The sequence below is a fragment of the Delphinapterus leucas genome, chromosome 5 (assembly GCF_059928025.1).
Source record: "Delphinapterus leucas isolate spDelLeu-1000000601 "Yukka" chromosome 5, BTC_Dleu_Yukka2, whole genome shotgun sequence".
Taxonomy (NCBI): domain Eukaryota; kingdom Metazoa; phylum Chordata; class Mammalia; order Artiodactyla; family Monodontidae; genus Delphinapterus; species Delphinapterus leucas.
Window position 1 is genome coordinate 136,868,859 of NC_143133.1, and position 21,764 is coordinate 136,890,622.

The window sequence follows — 21,764 nt, forward strand, 5'->3', positions numbered from 1 at the left end:
TTGCATTAAGCTCTGAAATGCCAGAGTTTTATGTGGCAAATTAAAAGATGATTCAAGCCTCATAAATGAGAAGCATGCTTTATTCCTTATGCCAGTATTTAGGACAACGTAAAATACTTTAAATCAGCAAGGAAATATGTTTTACTTCTAAAGAAATAAGCTGAACACAAAGTGTCTTCATTGGTTCTCTTATTAGCAAAAGTTACATTTAAAAAATAGCTTATTATGTTTCAGGGACAATCTCCGTGCATCCTCAGAGCCTAGAATGATGGGCTGCTACCCTGTAGGCACTCAGTGCCTGCTGGCTGATGAATGACAGATTATTTTTTTTACCGTAATCTTTGTAACAGTCGTGTTCACGAAGATTACGGGACATAATGCATGTTATTCATGCATATAAACTCTGTGGGTGGGTATTATATCCTCTGTTTCAGAAATGAGAAAGGTTATTTAACTTTCTCTGCTTACAAAGCAAATAAGGCAGTAAAAGAGATTGGAAGACAGCCCTCCTTCTGCCCTTGGCCTGGGTACAGTAACCCCGTAAGCCGCTGGCTTGGGTTTCTCTTCCCCGGCTGTGAAAGGGATCCCGTTACCCTGTACTGAATGAATCCATTTGAAGACAATTCGTGCAGTCCTCGTGCTTCTTTCCTTCTGCAGAGAGAAAGGATACGTCCTCCCTGTGCAAGGCTGACCTTGAAACATCTCACCTTAACAGTTCATCTCGGGTCTCACAGTCGAGGCTCAGGCTCACTGTCTTTTTTTTTTTTTTTTTTTTGCGGTACGCGGGCCTCTCACTGTTGTGGCCTCTCCCGTTGTGGAGCACAGGCTCCGGACACGCAGGCCCAGCGGCCATGGCTCACGGGCCCAGCCGCTCCGCGGCATGAGGGATCTTCCCGGACCGGGACACGAACCCGCGTCCGCTGCATCGGCAGGCGTACTCCCAACCACTGCGCCACCAGGGAAGCCTAGGCTCACTGTCCTTTAAACTTCCCCTCTCTGAGGGTCCGAGGCCCGCCCCCTCGCTCTGTCACCCCTGCACTCTGTGCTTGTTCTTTGGCACAAGCTCGTCCTTTCTGGAACGCGCGGCTTCGGAGCCCTTTCGGGCCGGAGGCCACGTGCACGGCCGAGGCACGCCGCCTGCTCCCGGGCTGGGGCCCCTGGCCTCGCCCTGCCCCCCGCAGGCCCCTACCTTGTAGACGTCCAGCTCCCCGCACTGCCGGTCGAAGCGGGTGTAGAGTGCGTTGAGCATGGTGATGACCTGCAGCGGGGAGCACTGAGAGCAGATGGCCGTGAAGCCCACGATGTCCGAGAAGAGCATGGTGACGTCGCCGAACCGCTTGGCCTGCACGGCTCGGCCCTGCCACAGCTGCTGCGCTACCTCGGAGGGGAAGATGGAGCACAGGAGGTCCACCGTCTTCCGCTTCTCCTCCTCCAGGGCCTGGTGGGCCTGCTCCAGCGTGGCCTTGAGCTTGCCCAGCCTCTTCTTCAGGCCGTCCTGCGCCCTGGCCTGCTCTCCGATCAGGACCACGTCCCGCAGTGCGTTGTGGATGGGGATGTCCGAGAGGTAGAGCCCCCGGCCCGTGAAGTCCTCCAGTCTGTCCACACAGGGCGAGCCCAGGAACAGGATGGCGCTGGACTCCACCATGTAGATCATCTGGCCTTTGAGGTCCATCACCTGCATAGGAAGAAGCACCAACCGTTGTGGCCTAGTCAAGTTCCCAACACCTTTTTGAGACAAAAGGTGAGGCGGGTACAGGGATAATCCCCTTGGTTTTTGTGGCTGTACCGTGAGGCTTGTGGACCTCAGTGCCCCGACCAGGGATCGAACCTGTGCCCCCTGCGGTGGAAGCGTGGAGTCTTAACCCCTGGACCGCCAGGGAGGTCCCTCCTTTTATTTTTAGACTTGATTTTTTTCTACTGGTCAACAAAAACAATATGCTTTCTTATCGTTGCAATTTACTATGAATTCTAAAATGCATGCAGACATTTGGAGAATACACTGCAGTACAGGCTACACAGAAATCATGATTTTCAATCAACAGAGCCCCAAATTCTTGCTTCAGGGCTTTCTCACTATGTGGCACGCTGATGCTTCTGCTACTGCATTCTGTGGACTGCAGCAGAAAGGATGGCACAAGGAGCCCTGAGCGAGGGGGGCTTCGTGTGTTTGTCCTGGATGACAGGGTTACTTGTGTGAATGAGACAAACATGTACATGTGTGTTCACGGCAGTAAAGTGGAGGGCGGCCCAGGTGTCCTTCAATAGTGAACGGTTAAACGGAAAACCACACGATGGGATACGACACGGCCTTTGAAAACGTGGGACAGGTATCTAATGACATGGCAGGAGGCCCACAGGTATCGTTTAGTGATTAAAAAAAAAAAGTTGTAAATAGTATATTTTGTTTTAAACAAAAATATGTATAATTAATGGTTTTGAGTTTGCAATGAACATCTTTAAGTACTACCTATTTTTTAAACACTTAGCTATACTACTTTTATGATAAAAAGTAATAAAGCTGTTTTCATTTGGGGGGGACAGACAGCATGTCTGCTGGTTTACACGTGTCCAGAAGTTAGATGCGTCATAAGCCTTCCTTTGAGCTCGCTTGTACTATCGGCTGTGATTTCCCAAACATTTTTCTAAATCATGACCATGGTTCTCTATTATGAGAGCAGAACATTTTCCCCCACATTCTCTAACAGTTAATCAAACAAGTTATTGATTTTTTTCCATGTCTATTAAATATTGAAAAAATTAAGTCAGCTATTTCATGACTGAAACCATACTTTTACATCAATATTTTTCTAATTCAGTTATACTCCATAAAGATTGTAAAAGGTAGACTGCATTCAACAAATATCTGTGCAGTGATGGCTTAAGTAAGCAAGCAAATGAATGCAGAAAGAATCTTGTCTTAAATTTATTCCACCCTTCGAAGTGTTTTAGAATTGTCTTAAACAGAAATGCTGTATTAAAACATCTCAAGTAATGCGTATATTTTCACCTTTTTTATTGCTAGTCTTTAAATATGAAACAACGGATTCCATATTCACAACAGTGTAACGTTCTTCTTACCCTGGAAGATTTCTTCACGGCGTTGTCCCACCTCCTCACGCGGACCACAAACTGCATGTTCAACATGGTCATGATTCCGCTGAAGGTCTGGCTGATTTTTGGAGTGAGAATCTCGAAGTACTCGTCAAAATGAGGCTTCCCTTGCACGTCTCTCCTGCTCATCAGCCTTCTGATGCCGTTGCCCAACTGCAGGATGGTCATGTCTCTGTCCAGCATGAAATGGAAGGGGAAGGTCTTGCAGAAGAGCGAGGTGGGGATCACCAGCGAGGACGGGGGCTTCCCCGGGGGTGGGGACGGCCGGGGGGTCTTGACGTGGACGGAGTAGAGCAGGCAGGGCTGGTCCATGAACTCGCTGCAGTGCTGGTGGAAGCAGGGAGGCGTCGAGGACACCTCCACTTCGGTCTCGTACAAGATGCGAGCAGCTGCCTTAACGATGCCGGGGAGAATCAGGGAAGTGATCCTCTTGGGGAAGAAATAGTAAACATTTAAGAAATCGGGATCTTTATCCAGGCATAGGATGGACGCGTCCTCAAACCTGCCCTTCTTCTCTGCTTCCTGGCAGTGGCTGCTTTGTCTCAGAAGGGTGCTGAAGCTATTTAAAAAGTCTTTCAGGGTTCCTCCGACCACACCTAGGATGTATTCATCTTCTTCGTAGCATATTTTAAAAAGCTCCTCACCGAGAGATTCTCTGATGATCTCCACTGGGACTCCTGAAAGCATATAATACATTTTCTGCCGTATCAAATGCGCCATCTTAGCAGAGATGTGCTGTTACTGGTTTTAATATTGTTCTATCTGACGAGTTAGTTTGCTTTATATCGGCTAATAAGATTTCCAACCAAAATTAACGGCCCGTGTTTAAATTATCTACATAGTTTCTAAAATTTGGATAACTCCTAATATGAAGCCCAAGTCAGTTAATTACGAAAAAATGATCAACTGAGTGTAATATATGACTTTTTATCTCCCTGAAGCTTAACTATAAAAGATCAATTGGAATCACAGGACCAAGTCCATTTCAGAAAAAGCTCTCCCACCTTGTTAACAACGGAAACGGTGGTACATGTTGCTGAAGGGGTCCCGGCCCCCTTGGAGTATAAGCATCAGATATAGGAATTAATCTAAGTCACCGGTGGTGAAACTCAATTTTGTCATTTTTCCTTAGAGACGATATGAAGTGATTTTTTTCCGAGTAAAATAGCATTCTTGTTTGATGTTACCTGACTGAATAGGTGTTTGGAATATATCTACTTTCCACAGCTTCTCCCTCTAATGTCCTTTGTTCTTTACACTCTGTGTACCACATTCTTCTCATCTGTGACTTAGGGAAACCCGAGTGCCCTGTCCACAGCACTGCCATGGCAGGGTTGGCGGGCACGTTAGGATCGCGCCTGACCCAGAGGAGGGGCTCAGTACAAGTCAGCCATCGCCACTGTCACCATCATCATCAAGTTCTTCCTATCTTGTGCTCTGAGAAACACCTAACCCGTTGGCTCATGTACTCAAACTTTGGAAGGGACAGTATGACAAAGCCACTCATCTGCTCGTTTCCTCCAAACTAGTATCAATATGAGAGCGCTGCTCACCTTTCTTCCCATGATTGCTTCCAACCTTTAAAAAGATTACTTCTTTTACTTTGCTGAGTAGAATTTTTCATGCATAAATGAGGAACACTTAAAGTTCAAGACCAAAGCCTGTGAATGCCTATGAGTCAGCCTCCCACGCAGCTTTATCTACTTCCCAGCAAATAAACATTGTAAGAACAGGAAATGTTTGAGGCCAAACAAAGACATATAGTACGAAAAAGAGTCATTCTTTGTGTTAACACAAAACATGATATTTAACGGATATCACACTGGAAGCTACCAACAAATAAATATGAATATTTTAAAGAAAATATTTGTTCTCCAGCTAAATATTTTCTAGGAATAGAAAATCTTTGTTTACAGGTAAAACATTAGTTCTACAAGTATAATTATTTCCTAATTGCATATACTTAATTCTATTACCTGCTGCAATCGCTTGGTCTGCCATTATTTTTTCAAAGTCTTCTCTTTCCAAAGATTTCCTGAAATTATTTCAATATCTTAAATTATAAACTGACATGTGAATGCTAAAATTTCAGATTATAACATACAGGAATGATGACAGAAAATAATTTAAATTACCTTTTAATTTATTATCCACTCCTGAGGCAAATCCATTATCCACTCCTGAGGCAAATCTTGACTGTCAAGTTTACAGGAAAGGAGCAGTGACATGTACAAACCCAAAACAATGTTGGAAAAACCCCGAATATACCAGATTTAGAGTGTTTCATCATTTCTTATAAAGTATACTTACCTTTGAAGCTAACTTCATATTGGCTAATAGTATAGAGGCTGTACTGGCAGAAAACCAGTGGTATGAAATGGATGATAATAAGTCAGCATGGGGTTTTCTGATAACCCAACCAAGAAGAAAAATCTCTGTACTGAGGGATTTCATTTTTAAGTAAGTTCTTAATTATTTTCTAAAGCAAATACATAGTACATCCTGCTTTTGAGTTTTTGGTTCTATATATTTAACTCTCAGACATCATCACATTAAACTTTTATCCTTGATCTTACATAAAAATCAGTAACTAAAGAAGCCTATTCCTTATTCAATTTCTGCACTGCTTTATGTAGCACAAAAGTTGATAATATAACAGCATACATTTTGACTGATAGAAGGTTTTTGTAATTTCAACTGGACAACTTGTTGATTCCTGTTTGCCTAATTGCTTTTTGATGATTTCTGATAGTGAAGACTGATTATGATGAAATTTGCCAAACTACTGAAGTATATTAAAAGACACCCAAGTTCTGCTTGTGGTTCAGCTTGCCATTAGACAAGCCAAGAGGAAACAGGCATGAATTTAAAATGTTAAAAAGATTTCAGTAAAGCTTGATACATGTAGAGAAGTTTCAAAAGGAAATATTTTTGAGAAGGAAATTGCTCTGTTGGCTACTTGATCGCATAAAGGTATACTGCTTATAATTATTTAAAATACTAGGTTACTAGAAATATATATTTCTGTATGTTCTTATCTAAATAGTTTGAATTACATCTAGTTTGAATCTAGAGACCCCCCAACCCTTTGTTATATATTATGTTATGTTTTCAGTCTTTACATTTGCTCCTTCTTCTCCCTTAAGCAACTTCTGGGTTTTTTTCTAAAGCTGAGCAAAGCTGCTCAGAGACCTCTTCTGCTAACTTCTGCTAACTCCCAGCAAAGCTTAGCTAATCCAAACAACACATAGTGCGATTCAAAATAAGCTCCCTGGGACTTCCCTGGTGGCACAGTGGTTAAGAACCCGCCTGCCAATGCAGGGGACACGGGTTCGAGCCCTGGTCCGGGAAGATCCCACATACCGCGGAGCAACTAAGCCTGTACACCACAAGTACTGAGCCTGTGCTCTAGAGCCCGCGAACCACAACTACTGAAGCCCGCGCACCACAGCTACTGAAGGCCACGAGCCACAACTACTGAGCCTGTGCGCCACAACTACTGAAGCCTGTGTGCCTAGAGCCCGTGCTCTGCAACAAGAGAATCCACCGCAATGAGAAGCCCGTGCACTGCAACGAAGAGTAGCCCCCGCTCGCTGCAACTAGAGAAAGTCCAAGCGCAGCAACGAAGACCCAATGCAGCCAAAATAAATAAATTTATTTAAAAAAACCCAAAAAACAAAATAAGCTCCCTCTCTTTACCCTCAAAAAAAAAAAAAAAACACACAAAAAACGAGAAGGTGTAAGCCTGCATGGACACCAGCAAATGTGCATATATTGTACACAGAGACACACACACCAGCCACAAGTTCACACGTGATGCTGTGATGTGATCAAAAGGTCCTAGAAAAAGAAACACACCCAAAGCTCTCTGTGCAACCAACCTAAAGAGGTATCATAACGGGTTGTACTAAAACTCATTCAGTTAACAGAGGTGGCGGACGGGGCAGTTAAGGTACCCTCAGCGGGTAGCAAACTGACTGCAGTAGAAACAGCAGCTGACCTGCCAGAAGGATGGGGAGAAAGGCCCAATGTCCCGAAGAACTAAAAAAGACAGCAGAGAGAAGCCATTTAGCATATCAGCAGGCAGTCTCATAAGAAAGAAGGTCCTTCATCTTATTTCAACAGTGGAATAGTGATGAGGACAATTTGAAAGGGTGAGCAACTCTAAGACGTCAGGGAAGTGGTAATAGATTTTTTTAAATTTCCAAATAAAATCACTTTTGTAAGTTTTGAGAATTTGTTTAAAGAGATACGTCTCTGGGAACACATCCTAACTGAATATCTGCACCTAGCTTGGGCGCATCTCAGGACACAAGGCCCTGAGGATAGATTCTGAGTAAACTGTCTGACGAAGCCCTAGGCAGACAGACATAGGAGCACAGCTACAGGACTTGTTGGCTGTCTTATCAGCCCGACTGAGAAGTAAGGTCAGAGGCGTTCTGGAATGCTTTCCATATCACTCTGTAAACACAGCTTCTGTCAGACACATAGATTCACACCCTCTCTTTTTGGACCTGTCTCTGACCCCTTCTTGGCTTTGCCTGCTGCCTACAGTGTGGGACCAGTTAGTCAGCAAGGGAGATTCAGCCCTGATAATCTGCAGAGCCGATTATCCACTCCTGAGCGGCAGACAGATGAGTGAACTTGTAAAATATTCCCAACAATGATACCGGTTTGCAAAACTTCCAAGTTCAATTCTGAAAATTTGAACTCAAGTGTTTATTGTATTATTTGCACATGAAATAATCCTTTGATTTCAGGAAAACCAAAACAAGGCCAAATCAAGTTGTCCACCGGCAGTAAATGAGCCGAGATGTATTTTTAAAATGAACTCTAAAAGTCAGGTTGTTTTTTTTTTAAAAAAATTACCTTATATATGAAACGGCTACAGAAAGCTTTCTTAAAGAAAATTTCAAAGACAGAGTAGAAGAACAAATACAAACGGAACTGGTACTCGCACACCAGTATAACCGAACCAGTTAGGAAAATACCGAAACACGTCCCTGAGTACTGCCCCAAACCCCTGAGTGGTCCTCCTCTTGCCCCTGTATCCTTTTCCGTCCTCCTGATGTAGGAGCTGAAAGTTTAACCTGTGGTCGAGGCTATGGGGGAGGGACAGGCAGGCCCCAGCCTCTCGGCAGTGTTCTTCAAGCAAGGACTCTGCTCTGACCCACGCCTTACCTTTGTAGAACATTTCAGAATATCCCTTGCTAGGAAAGAACAGGCCTTCTGGGAGCTTATTAAAAGCAACAGCACGGGGCAACATGGTTAAAATCATGGGCTCTGAAAAACCCAGGCTTGAAACTCAGTTCTGCCTTTGCCTGAAGAGCTCTACGAGCCCAGCTATTTTACAGGAACCTGAGCTCAGTGATATATAAAATGTGAAAAATGATACACTTGCTTTCATATGAGTGTTAGCCCAGCTCCCGGCGCACCAAAATGATTCAAAACACACGCATACATCACTCAGTGCTGGTTATTAGTAGCTGTGTCAGCGATTGCAACCGGAGATTCACGCAACTAAACTGATTCAACTTACCTGCTTTCCTTTATTTTGTGTTTTGCCAGTGTTCTCTGAAGGGCAAGGTTCAGCCGCTCAAACTGAAAATTGAAAAGTTTTAAACATTCCCTTAAATAATCATATTCTTGAAGATACATACTTTACAGAAAATTGGTGCTGAAAGCTCCTTATGAAGGAGCAGAAACAGTTACTTTAATAAGTGCAGTGAATTGACACTGTGGGAAAGGGGATAGATTTTCTATGGGCTTTTCACACTTGGGCAGAAGCAAAGCTCTCAGACTCACTTGAGTCTGGATGTGGGCTTTGCCCTTGGTGGGCGCTCACTGACAGCCACAGAGCTGGAATCAAACAGGAGACCTGGTTTGGTGAATTCAAGCCTTCGTGGAGGAATCGCGGGCACCCCTTCCTCGGGGGCCAGAAACCCCTTGGGTGTGTGGCCAGGACTTCAGTCTCAGGGGCGCTCAAGCCAAGAGACTCACACTCCTTCCACAGACCCACGCCGGCTACCCCAGTGACCGCCACCCTTCCCACAAACCCGCATTTCTGTCTCATGTACGGTTTACGTGTCCTGCTCTAGAAAACTCCCGAGTTTGTCTCTCCCCTTTCTTTTATCCCTTAAATCCAATCTGTCACCAAGGTCGGTTGATCACTGATTGAAACAAATCTCAGATTTCCCCGAACTTGCACTCATTTCCTTTCTTTGAACGAATAATCTTCACCAAATACTTGCAGTGTTCTTCTCTTCTATTGATTTCTGAGTATCTCATGAATCTTCCTAGATTGCAAAACAGTTGTACATAAGCCTGCATAGTTTTAAACACTGGCTTCAATACTATTAATCTCTCTTAACAGCTTGTTGATAAGTGGGAAGTAAAGCACTGGTAATTTCTTTGCATTCCGTAACAAAATCATACGTATCTATGTGTGTATATAGCCACCAGTGCTTTGTGTAGTTTACGCAGAGGACAGTGGAGAATTCTCTGGCTATATCCCAAGTTGTGAAATTCCTTTTTCCTTGAGAACTATTTATATTTCTCTTGGAATTTCCACTGGTCAAGTGAGACAGTAAAGTTAAGCAAAATAGACCAAGCTTCTGTTTTAATAAAATGAGTTATGAAAATAAATTTTGGTGTTTTTTAAAAATTTATTTATTTATTTTTGGCTGCGTTGGATCCTCATTGCTGCACGCGGGCTTTCTCTAGTTGCGGCGAGCGGGGTCTACTCTTCGTTGCGGTGCGCGGGCTTCTCATTGCGGTGGCTTCTCTTGTTGCAGAGCACGGGCTCTAGGCGCACAGGCTCAGTAGTTGTGACACGCGGGCTCAGTAGTTGTGGCTTGTGGGCTCTAGAGCGCAGGCTCAGTAGTTGTAGCGCACGGGCTTAGTTGCTCCGCGGCATGTGTGATCTTCCCAGACCAGGGCTCGAGCCCATGTCCCCTGCATTAGCAGATGGATTCTTAACCACTGCGCAACCAGGGAAGCCCCAAAACTTTTGGTTTTTAAAGAGCATATAGAGCTTAGAAAAGAAATGTGAAGTTTCTTGAAAGAAAATGCAAGGGCTGAAAAGAAAGGAGAACTTAGATTTACCACGTAGAACCATTTTTCTGACGGTTCCGGTAAGGAGAGAGAGGACACATCTGCCTCAGGAGGAAAGAAGGGCTGGAACAGTGGGCAGATTCCGACCAAGGGCCGGATGCCTGGCAGGTGGGGAACGGCTTTGGGAAGAGAAATGGGGGCCTGTTCCTCAGAGCCCTTGAATCGGGGAAGGAGGAAGGGAACATTAAACCCGAGACCGTAAACAAGGCAGATCAGCTGGGGGTGCTCAAGAATCTTCAGTATCTCAAGGGCCTTTTTTCTTCTCTCATATATTGCTTTTTACGTCCATAAGCTATATTTTTTTCAGTGAAACCCTTAAAGTCCGTGGATTTTTAATTTTCAGTAGCTCTTTCCAAATTAATTTCATAGAAGTTTGTAGCAATTGGCACTCATCAGTTATATATGCGACTGCCAGTTTCAGCTCCGCCCCATCCATCTTTCCCTAAAACCTATTCATACGGGAAGAGGGGTCAGCCGCGTAATGAGGCTCACTGCCTCTGCACGAGCCTGTCTTTCAGGCATTTGCTACCTGACATTTGTTTCTCATTTTCTGTCTTCTCCACTAGAATAGAGACTCCAAAATGGCAGGGAATACCTGTTTTGCTCACTACTGCATACCCAGCACCTAGATAGTACCTGACCATGGGAGACGCTCACTACAGTGATGGGATGGATGAATGAATGAATGAATGACCATCACCCCCATGCCCCCATCAGCTATTCAGTCTCGAAGGCTTGGTCTATAACATTTCTATCAGTGAGGAGATATAAGCCAGTACAGAGGTGTTGCTCTTTCAGCTTGTTCAAAAATGGATTTAGATTGTTTCCAATTTAAAATAGTTTGATTACATTTGTTTATATATGAATTGCTGCTCTGACCAGCAACTTCGCATGAGCAATGAGAAAAGAGAATCCATCCAATTCTGGCACCAAAGACTTTTTCCTTCCTCGCCCCGAGCGCTAGTTGAGACACCACCCTTCTCTCTCCTCCTCTTGACCTTTCGGTTAAAACACCAGGTACATGGTTTTATCCTTGCCAGTCTGTATTCTTCCTGGTTTTTCATTTCCTTCCCACTGCCACCAGGAACTTCTTTTTCTAGTCCTTTCCTCCTAGCATATATGCTGCCATTGTAAGAAAGGAGAAATGGTCCCTCTCTCATTGCTGGGATTGGTGGAGCAGGTGTCTTCCTGACTTTCCATGTTGAATCAGAACTTAGGCCCTGCTGTATAGCACAGGGAACCCTACTCAATACTCTGTAATGACCTATACGGGAAAAGAATCTGGAAAAGAATGGATATATGCACATGGATGACTGAATCACTATGCTGTACACCTGAAACTAACACAACATTGTAAATCAACTATACTCCAATAAAATTTAAAAAAAAAAAGAATTTTTTTTTTCTAAAGAGGAAAGTCCCAAAGTCCTAGCCAAGCTACAGTAGCATAAGTTGGTGATACTGTGGCTTACCAGGCTTTCCTGTCTACTTTCATCACCCACCACTGCACCTCTGGAAAATTGTTATAAATTCAAAACAAGACAAAACAAAAGCAACAAGCTTTTCAGACAAAACATGCATTGGTAAAGGCTGCTGGTGCGTAGTTTCCTACCTCGGTGCTAGGGCTTCTACAATACAACCTGAGCCTAGACCCTGAGATGACGCAGTTCACAAGAAATCCACGAACAGGACTCAACGTTCCTGAGACCTCAGGCCTCATGACACAGAATCAATCACTGCAGGACAGCCCTCGAGGACACTCATATATTAATACCTCAGGTTCAACTGCTGTTTGATGCAATATTGTTGGGAACACTCTGAATGGAATTTCATTGCTCTGGTTTATGGATATGTTGCTATTTCAGTTGATTTTTAACTTTTCTACGGTTTTTTTTTTGGCCTGGAGGCTATATTAAGAAAGTTTATTTTTATGTTAGAGCCATGAAAAGTCATTGAAAGGTTTTAAGTATGGCAGGAGCTGGGATGGGGTGTTTTCTACAGTTTTTAATGATTTTCTAGACCAAGGATATTTCCCTCATAAGGATGTTGTAAAACTGCTTCTCTTTTTTTCTTCTTGCAACCCAATATTTTGCAGCACATTTAGAGACTTCAGGAGTGCCCTCAGACCCTCTTAATCTCACAAGGTCTTGGATTTGGGATGATATCCTTTATATAAGCATATCTGACTCAATTGATTCAATTCAGGAAGTGGGTTCTGATTTGCTACAACTGTGGCTAATACCATATCATAATTTCTTTAAAGACATTCTGCCTGAGGAGCTTACAGGATTACTGGGGAGAATATTCAAGAAAAATCAGCTAACAATGTAACAGAAAGAGCAACAGATTACGAATGAAGTGCAGAGGATATTCCAGTCTCCTCAGTTATCTTTTACTTAAAGCAAGTGGCCTTTTATGTGTTAATTTCTTCAAACTAATGAAAAGTTTGCATTAGATGAGCAAAAGGACTTCTGTAACCTATGATTCCACAACTCTGGAAAGCCATCTCCCACCCTAAATCTGCTAAGGATATACTTGTCCCCCCATAAAACATAATTGGGGAGTTAAATCTGATTATCGAAAGCAAGAACTAGGGTGCCATCAAATACTATTTGGAGTCTCTTCCTTTGGGTTACTGATAGAACTGAAACTGAACAGTAGGCTAAGCATTAAATCTGTCCCCTTAAAAAGAATCGGCTAAAAAAAAAAGTCCTACTTAATCAAAGACACGTAGATGTTCGGACAGGGGATGAAGTAATCTACACGGCCCTGGGACGTTCCCTGCTTTAATGAAAATGGCCTCAGTTGTGGGAAAAGAGTCCTGGTCCTTGATGCCAAGGGTCAACCTCCTGCCTCTTGGAAGGCCTACGTCCTCGCCTTCCCTGCTACATGACAGCGCAGTCAAACCTTGATGATTATTCCTGTGAGCTCACGAACAAACAACACAGATCCTTCTAAGTAAAGAAAAGGAAAACAGGAACATACATGTTTGGTGTTCAGAATGTTTTGAAAAGAGGTTCCAACATGTGTATGACTTCTATTGTAGGAACTCAAAACTTATCAAACAGAATAATGACGCCAACATGGTAATGACAAGACCCAGGGAAAGCATGGAAGGTCTCCAGCCATCCATCCTCACCATCTGTTCATCCCTGTGCATCACGCTCTGTCCTTAGAAATGAGAGTACCAACCGCTTCCCAGACTGTGATACCAGCCACCTGCCTGAGAAGGGCTACATCCCTCACCCCAGCCAAAGCTGGCTGGCTGGTGACTGGAGCAGGGAGAGAATAATTAAATATTTCCATCTCAAAGGCCACGAACCAAAGTACTACTGTGTTTTTTTATATTTGACATAAGCTCCCTCAACGTCCTGCTAATTCTAATTTATCCATCCTTCAAGACTTCCATTCAAGTCTCTTCTTTGTCACTCGAGTCCGTATTGTTGACAGCAGTAATTGCTCTATCCTTCCAAAGCTGTGTGACTTTGGTCAAGTCACTTAGCCTCTCACTTAGCAAGTCACTTAGCCCACTTACTTCCCAAGAAGTAAAGTCCTTCTTGGGAGTGAAACAAGTTTCTCTCTGACGTCCCTTCCACTCCTAAAAGTCACCAGTCTGTGGTTCTTCAGTGCTCCACACAGGCACAGGGGTGGTGTGGAGTCAAATGAAACTCATCCGTGGATGATGAGAGCTGGAGCCTGATCACGTCAGTCCCCAGCCTCCCAGTTGATGCGAATTTATATAAAACCGTGAACACTCACAGAGGGAGGAAGACGCACCATGAAGCCTTTCAGTGGCTCTTCTCTTTGACCCCAAGGGGCAATGAACCCTCCACATGCCCCATCCATTGCAAAGATATTTTACCTGGTCTATGCTCTGTCCCCAGGTTCTTTTTCCCCCCGTTTTATTGGGAACTAACTGACATACATCACTGTCTGAGCTTACAGGGCACAGCAGGACGGCCTGATTTACATAGAGTGAATAATTACCACAAGAGGTTCAGCTAACATCCCCCTTCTCCTATAGATACAGTAAAAAGAACAGAAAGAAAAACAAAGTCTCCTTGTGATGAGGACTCACAGGATTCGCCTAATGACTTTCCTACACATCACACAGCAGGGCCAGGTGGTCACTTATCTTATAACTGCCAGCCTGTACTTTCTATGAGTTGTTGTTGCTGTTCTTAAGATTCCACATACAAGTGAGACCTTACAGCATCGGCCTTTCCAGAATTCCCTTACGGGCTGCGCTCCACATCTCAAAACGGCATCAGGCCGTGCAGCCCAGCCCACAGAGCTACATCAAGATGTGTCTGAGGGCTTCCCTGGTGGCGCAGTGGTTGAGAGTCTGCCTGCCGATGCAGGGGACGCGGGTTCGTGTCCCGGTCCGGGAGGGTCCCACATGCTGCAGAGCGGCTGGGCCCGTGAGCCATGGCCGCTGAGCCTGCGCGTCCGGAGCCTGTGCTCCGCAACGGGAGAGGTCGCAACAGTGAGAGGCCCGCGTACCGCAAAAACAACAACAACAAAAAAAGATGTGTCTAAGCTGAGGGCAGGTGGGTGCCACGGGCAGGCCCGTGACCCTGGCTCAAGGAAGCAGGCCAGGCCTGGCGTGAGTGGAGACTTCAGACTCTGAACCAGCAGGACGTGGCGGTCTTCCCAGCTCAGCAAGTTGCCAGGGAACAGATGATGCTCTTAGGAAAACCCAGCAGGGAATAAGTTATTCTTCAAGGAATTCAGTTCTAAAAATATAGCTAACGGATCCATAAAAACTAGCTTGGCATCCATGAGTAGAAAATGGGTCCTTGTGGGTGGCGAGAGCTGTGGATCAGCTCACCGAATGCCCGTGCAGACTCCAGGTGTGAGCATTTCCATTTTCAGGTACGGATGCTGAGGCCAAAGGGTGAAGCAGCGGCTCAAAGCCATGAAGCCTGTCAGAGTGCAGGATGCTTTGGAAGAGCACGCCAGATTTTAAACATTTTCAGATTAAACACAATTTAAGAAAATGACTGCCTTAAAAAAATGTTTTTAAATGTTTCCAGAAAACAGTCTACATCGACTGTAGCCTTGAAAGTGAGAAAGCAAGCGTTCACATTGTCCTTAGGAAAACGTCCTTTTGCCATTTTCAAAATATCAGTAAAATCTCGAAAGGCCAGGGACTCACCTCCGGGAAAATCAGTTTGCAGATACTCTCGGCCAGAGTGTGCAGGTAGACGCGGCTGCGGCTACTCTTCCTCTGAGGAAGCCCTCCGGGCGGCTTCTTCGCGGGGTCGCCGGGGCAGAGGCCCTGCCCTCCGGCCGGAGCTGCGGGCCCGCCCCCTGCCGCCTCGCCCGCGGGCTCTTTGGGGACAGGGCCCGGGCCCAGCAGCGAGAAGGGGCAGTCCCCCGTGATCTGCAGGTCTTTCAGCTTCGCGCAAAACATGGTGATCACCTCCTGGCGGCTGTTCTTAACGGGGACCGACCCACGGAAGCCACTACGGGACCAGGGACACTGGTGACGGGAGCGTCCAGAGGCAGCAGAAGGTCAGAACAGAAAGAGGGGCGACTCTGGATTCCTACGGAAACAGAGAAAGGCAGGTGTGAGAAAGCAAAGACCATCCAGTGCTATGTCACTTTCAAGTAAGAAAAATTCTGGTGCAAACGTCAATGAATGGACGGAACATCTGGTAAAGATCTTGATTTAATACAGATGCATCCTAGTATACTAGTACTTCCTTTTAGTATTTTAATATTGTTCAAACGGAATGCAATTTTCTCCAAAATGTCTTTAGCACAAACTACTGATTCTCATTTTTATAGCCCATTTGGTCCTGTGTAATTCCACAAGAGTGAAACACTAGGGTTTTATGGCAGACGCTGAGTCTCCATCTATGTCATGTCACTGCTGGTACTGCTACGTTCTCATTGTGCTGTCTCTTCTGAAAAATCAGAATCGCATGTCTAATGTCTCCTAAACATACCTAAAGAAAAAAATGTATATAATGAGGCCCAAGTATATGTGATTCGATCTGAAACACTGACTTTTACAAGAAAAGAATTACATGAAAAAAATTAATTGAAATGATTACTGGCAAAGAATATACTTGTCTCTATAAATAGTAAAATAACTTAAAAATATCACCAAAATGAAAACCACGTAATAGTTTTTCAAAGAACTCCTGATTCCTAAGACCATGCCATTGGATTTGCCAGGGTCTCTGGATCCGAATCCAGACAACACCGGGGTAAACCAAGAAAGCCTCTCTTCCAAGGGGTCCCTGAGGTCACCCGCACGGCCCTTCTGGCTGACTTTCCCTCTTACTTTTGTTTTTGTTGATGTTCTCACTGAGTCTCCACACAATTCACAACCCACGTCTCATTAGTTACTTTTCAGTGGAACCGTGTGGTTGTAAATTCAGCTTATCAACAGTACAATGATCTTGGGCTTCCCTGGTGGCGCAGTGGTTAAGAATCCGCCTGCCGATGCAGGGGACACGGGTTCAAGCCCTGGTCCAGGAAGATCCCACATGCCGTGGAGCAACTAAGCCCATGAGCCACAACTACTGAGCCTGCACTCTACAGCCCGCAAGCCACAGCTACTGAGCCCGCGAGCCTCAACTAATGAGCTCGCATGCCACAACTACTGAGCCCGCATGCCTAGAGCCCATGCTCTGCAACAAGAGAAGCCACCGCAATGAGAAGCCCATGCACCACAATGAAGAGCAGCCCCCACTCGCCGCAACTAGAGAAAGCCCGTGAGCAGCAACGAAGACCCAATGCAGCCAAAAATAAAAATAAAGAAAATAAATTTATTAAAAACAAAAACAGGGCTTCCCTGGTGGTGCAGTGGTTGAGAGTCCTCCTACCGCTGCAGGGGACACGGGTTCGTGCCCCGGTCCGGGAAGATCCCACATGCCGTGGAGCGGCTGGGCCCGTGAGCCATGGCCGCTGAGCCTGTGTGTCCGGAGCCTGTGCTCTGCAACGGGAGAGGCCACAGCAGTGAGAGGCCTGCGTACCGCAAAAACAAAACAAAACAAAACAAAACAAAACAAAACAAAACAAAACAATGATCTTGATTAGCTTGGGTCCACCAACTATTTCCATACTTGGAAAATCAAAAAGCACAAAAAAACTGATAAAGAACCCATGGTTACTTAACCCCACTAAGTGCCTGGTACAGGGCTGGGGACTCTGTATTTACATTTAAGCCGCACAGCAACCACTGGGAATAGGTATTATTATCTCCAATGGGCCAGAGGCTCAAAGTTTGGGTCATTCCATTTGAGATGCTAGAAAGTGCCAGAACTAGGGTTCAAATGTAGGTCCACCTGACTCCACAGCCAGTGCCTTTCGATGGACCCAAACTCATACTTTACCAAGTGAGACTGGCTTCTAAATAATCAGGCTTAGTTTATACAGTAGGATTAGTTTATCTTAAAGATACGGTTCTTAAGTTTACATTAGAAAGCAAACAAGAGCATAATTCTCCTGCTCACTGGCTCGTGGTACCTGAATCATCCGGGATAAAATCTTATGTCATGGGTATGTAGAGCTGCTTCACCTTGTGTAGAGCAGAAACTAGCGCACCATTGTGAAGCAATCATACGCCAACAAAGATGTTAAAAAAAAATCTTATGTTTCGGTCTTTGGAACCGGAGTTCGATTATTTTGTCGTCTTTTCTATGCCCCTCCGTGCTCTCAATATGTTCCTAGTATGTATAAGCATCAGCTTGTCACTTGTCACAGATAAGTTACTAACAAGCTTATAACAATGGACAATTCACTTCCTAAGCTGGGACAAATAAGGAAGCTAAGTTCACATCTGACAGCCCCTGGGGTGTTGCTGGGTTATCGGGTTTGAGGAAGATGATGGATGCTGACTGGCCAGAAGAAGCTGCCAGGACTCTCTGTTTTTCTTTTTTAAAATTTTTATGTTATATTGGACTACAGTCGATTTACAATGTTCTGTTAGTTTCAGCAAAGTGACTCAGTTATACACATATAGACCTATTTTTTCACATTATTTCCCCTTACAGGTTGTTACAAAATATTGAGTAGAGTTCTCTGTGCTCTACAGTAGATCCTTGTTGGTTATCTATATAGTAGTGTGTGTATGTTAATCCCAAACTCCTAACTTATCCCTGTCCCCCGCCTTTCCCCTTTGGTAACCATAAGTTTGTTTTCTATATCTGTGAGTCTGTTTCTGTTTTGTAAATAAGTTCATTTGTATCATTTTTTTAAGATTCCACATATAAGTGACTCTCTGTTTCTTAAAGTCAAACCCCAAATCTGTGATCACACGTCATTCTTTTTTTGTTTTGTTTTGTTTGTTTTTGTTTTTGTTTTTTTGCGGTACGTGGGCCTCTCACTGTTGCGGCCTCTCCCGTTGTGGAGCACAGGCTCCGGACGTGCAGGCTCAGCGGCCATGGCTCACGGGCCCAGCCGCTCCACGGCATGTGGGATCTTCCCAGACCGGGGCACGAACCCATGTCCCCTGCATCGGCAGGCGGACTCTCAACCACTGCGCCACCAGGGAAGCCTGATCACACGTCATTCTTATTCTGCGGGCAGAGAAGAGGGCACTGTCTCCGTCAGCGGGCTGCTGAGTGGCCCAAAGGTAATTTGGTGATGCAGGAACGGTTACTTGGATTCTGAAAAACCTACAGATCTAGGGCTCTCAACCAGGCTTCGTTTAAGATTCAATTCTACAAGTGTCTGCTTCTCAGTCTTTAATGTATCTCAACATAACTGTTACTGTTTACTAATTCCTGTCCTCACACACACTGTAGATCAGGGTCAAACCTTCCTGTAAAGGGCCATAGGTCACTTCAGCTTTGCAGTCAGTGGCTGGCAGGAAAGCAGCCACAGCAGATACACAGAGGGCCGGGCATGGACGTGTTCCCATAAAAACAGGCTGCGCTGGGCCCACAGGCCATAGTGTGCTGACTGCTGTTTGCAAAAAGCTGAGCAAATTAACTGAAGCATTTTAATCCAAATATAATTTTGACTATAGGGTCAGAGTTACTTCCTCACCTCTTCTCCCCATCCCACCCCTAAAATAGAGAACCTCTGTGGATCCAGTTCTGTACAACTTGAAGATAATAAAGGAGAGTATAGTAGATACCATTAAGTAAATATTCATTCACAAAAATTATAATACCATTATTTCATATGAATTTTTAGGAAGAAGAACCGTATTAATTGAATGCCATGGTTTCAGTTATGTAAACATATAGTATAATAACTAGAAAAGAGGGCACTCATAAAAAAAAGGCCACAAAAAATACAGGATTATATGTTGCAGCCGATGCACGTCTGGAATTTCTTCCCCAAACAAGTTATCCTGGTACCTATTAGAATTTTAGTATTGGACCTAGGAGTTTGCCATAATGTAGTTTATGAAAATTCTTCCATTATGCTTAATCTTCTCATTTAAACTGGATTTCAACTCCTGTCCCCAAACCCAATATTTTACCCTCATCTTCTCTTCAATCTCACTAGAGCAGGATACAACTGACCAGTCAACGTTCCTGGAAATTCCTTCTTCTCCGAGATGGCGCAATGCTCTAATTTCCAGCCAATGTGCCTAACATGGTTTTTCTTTATTAAACTAAAAACAGCGACCGGAAACAAGTTGTGCATACTTCAAGATCACTTAAGTGTTTAGTCTCATTAAATCACATATGTATCAAGGAACGAATTAGCATCCTTCGTCTGCTCAGCTGATAAGATTACACTATGAACAGATGCACCCAGTGCTGATACCTCGGAAACCCGTGTTTGTCTTGCGTTTGCCAGGAAGACAGACTACGTTCTTCAACACAACGAACGATGATTTTTACGTGCAACATCAGCAGCAACTTCAGAAATGGTTGGGTCAGTTCCTGAATCCAGTACAGAGCTGGGTGTAGAGATGGTAGTGACAGGGGAAGGAAAAAACAAGTGAATCAAAGTGATAAATTTGGTGACAAGGCCTTGGCAAGCAGTGGGAGAGAGATTCTCAGAAACTCGGAGGGGTATTTGCCATCCCCAGGGTTGATGATTAAACGGCCTCCAAGTCCATTGACTGCTCTCTCGCTTTACTGGTAAGTGATTAACTCCACTAGGGTGAGAAGAGAGACCCATGTACTGGCCTCAAATTAATAACCGGGAGGCAGAAAGAGTGTGTGCATAACTGATTCACACTGCTGTGCACCTAAAACTAACACAGCATATGGCAAAGCAACTAGACTCCAATAAAAATTTAGAAAAGTAATGAGGATGCCTTGCTGTGCAGGTAATGGGGTTCTCCATCATGAACCTCCAGCAGAGAATGAAGCGCAAAACCCTTGTTTCCACATGTAAAAAAAAACCTGAAGAAAGCACCCTATGCATACTCTATCACACAGAAAGCCTGTTTTCCAACAGCAGGTCATATGCCAGACTTAGCGCCCAGCCATGCCGAAACCTGTGATTCAAGAAATGAAAGTGTTTTAAGATTAAATTCCAAAGTCCAGCTTTTGAAGAGTAGCTGAAAGAAGAGAGAACTTCAAAACAAACTGCCTCGGTAAGGATAAAGTGTGCCAACCCCGGCCCAAGCTGTAGCAACCATTTTCATAAATAAACGTCAAGAAGACAGCTTCATGTTCAGAAAATCAAACGTTTTCATTCCTTAAAAGCTGAAAAATTATTAAATAAAAATCCAAAAATCAGGCCTTTAAAATGTGTTTCTTTTCACCTGGCAGTAAGCAATGTTTATAGAACTTTCCCCTGCGATAGATCAGGACAGCAGGACAAAGTAGTAGAAAAGCTGGTGAGAACTTCCAAGTCTGTGCAGTGCTGGGCAGAGGGAGGGCCAGCGAAGGCCCCACTCCCAGCTCCCCAGTCCCCTCTGCTTCCCCTTCTGGTCACGGCCCCTGGGCTGCACTCACCCCCTCAGACGAGATTTATTCCTGTGCCTACGAGGCCCTGGCTTTGCTTCTACCGTGTCACCCAAACCTCCGTTTGCTAAATTCAACCGTGCGCTCCTGAAACTTAAAGCTCTGCACACACCTGACTCCCCCTGCCACTGGCATTTTGCTTTTCATAACCTCCACTCCCGTGGCTTCTTTGATGCACTGGATTGCTTCGTGCTTCATTACTTCATTCCTCCACTTGTTCACTTTCATTCTGTTCAACAAGCGTTTATGGATGGCCTAACTGTGTGGGACCTTCTTCCAGACGCAAGGGCAGAGCCACACACAAAAGACATCACAGCCACATGGAGCTTACAATCCAGTAGAAAAGCTATTTCTTTTTTTTTTTTGTAACTCCTAATTTATCCCTCCCCCACCCCTTTTCTCCTTTGGTAACCCAAGTCTGTTCTCTATGTCTGTGAGTCTGTATCTGCTTTGTAAAGAAGTTCATTTGTACCATATTTTTGATTCCACATATTAGCAATATCACGTGGCATTTGTCTTTGTCTGTCTGACTTACTTCACTCAGTATGATAATCTCTAGGTCCATCCATGTTGCTGCAAATGGCATCATTCCGTTCTTTTTATGGCTGAGTGATATCCCATTACATATTCGTACCACACATTCTCTAT

At 44.5% G+C, this 21,764-nt stretch overlaps 1 protein-coding gene across 1 annotated transcript in view; it reads right to left on the reverse strand.

Annotated features, from left to right (window-relative positions):
* GUCY1A1 (guanylate cyclase 1 soluble subunit alpha 1) overlaps nt 1-21,764 on the reverse strand; it is a 62,893-nt gene that overhangs the window by 17,252 nt on the left and 23,877 nt on the right. Inside the window, exons 2-6 of the mRNA XM_022582195.3 lie at nt 15,383-15,773; nt 8,651-8,712; nt 5,088-5,146; nt 3,079-3,788; nt 1,190-1,675 (exon numbers count right to left, since the gene is read on the reverse strand). Of these exons, the coding sequence (XP_022437903.1) occupies nt 1,190-1,675; nt 3,079-3,788; nt 5,088-5,146; nt 8,651-8,712; nt 15,383-15,640 (1,575 nt within the window). The 5' untranslated portion in view covers nt 15,641-15,773. The remainder of the gene's footprint in view (nt 1-1,189; nt 1,676-3,078; nt 3,789-5,087; nt 5,147-8,650; nt 8,713-15,382; nt 15,774-21,764) is intronic.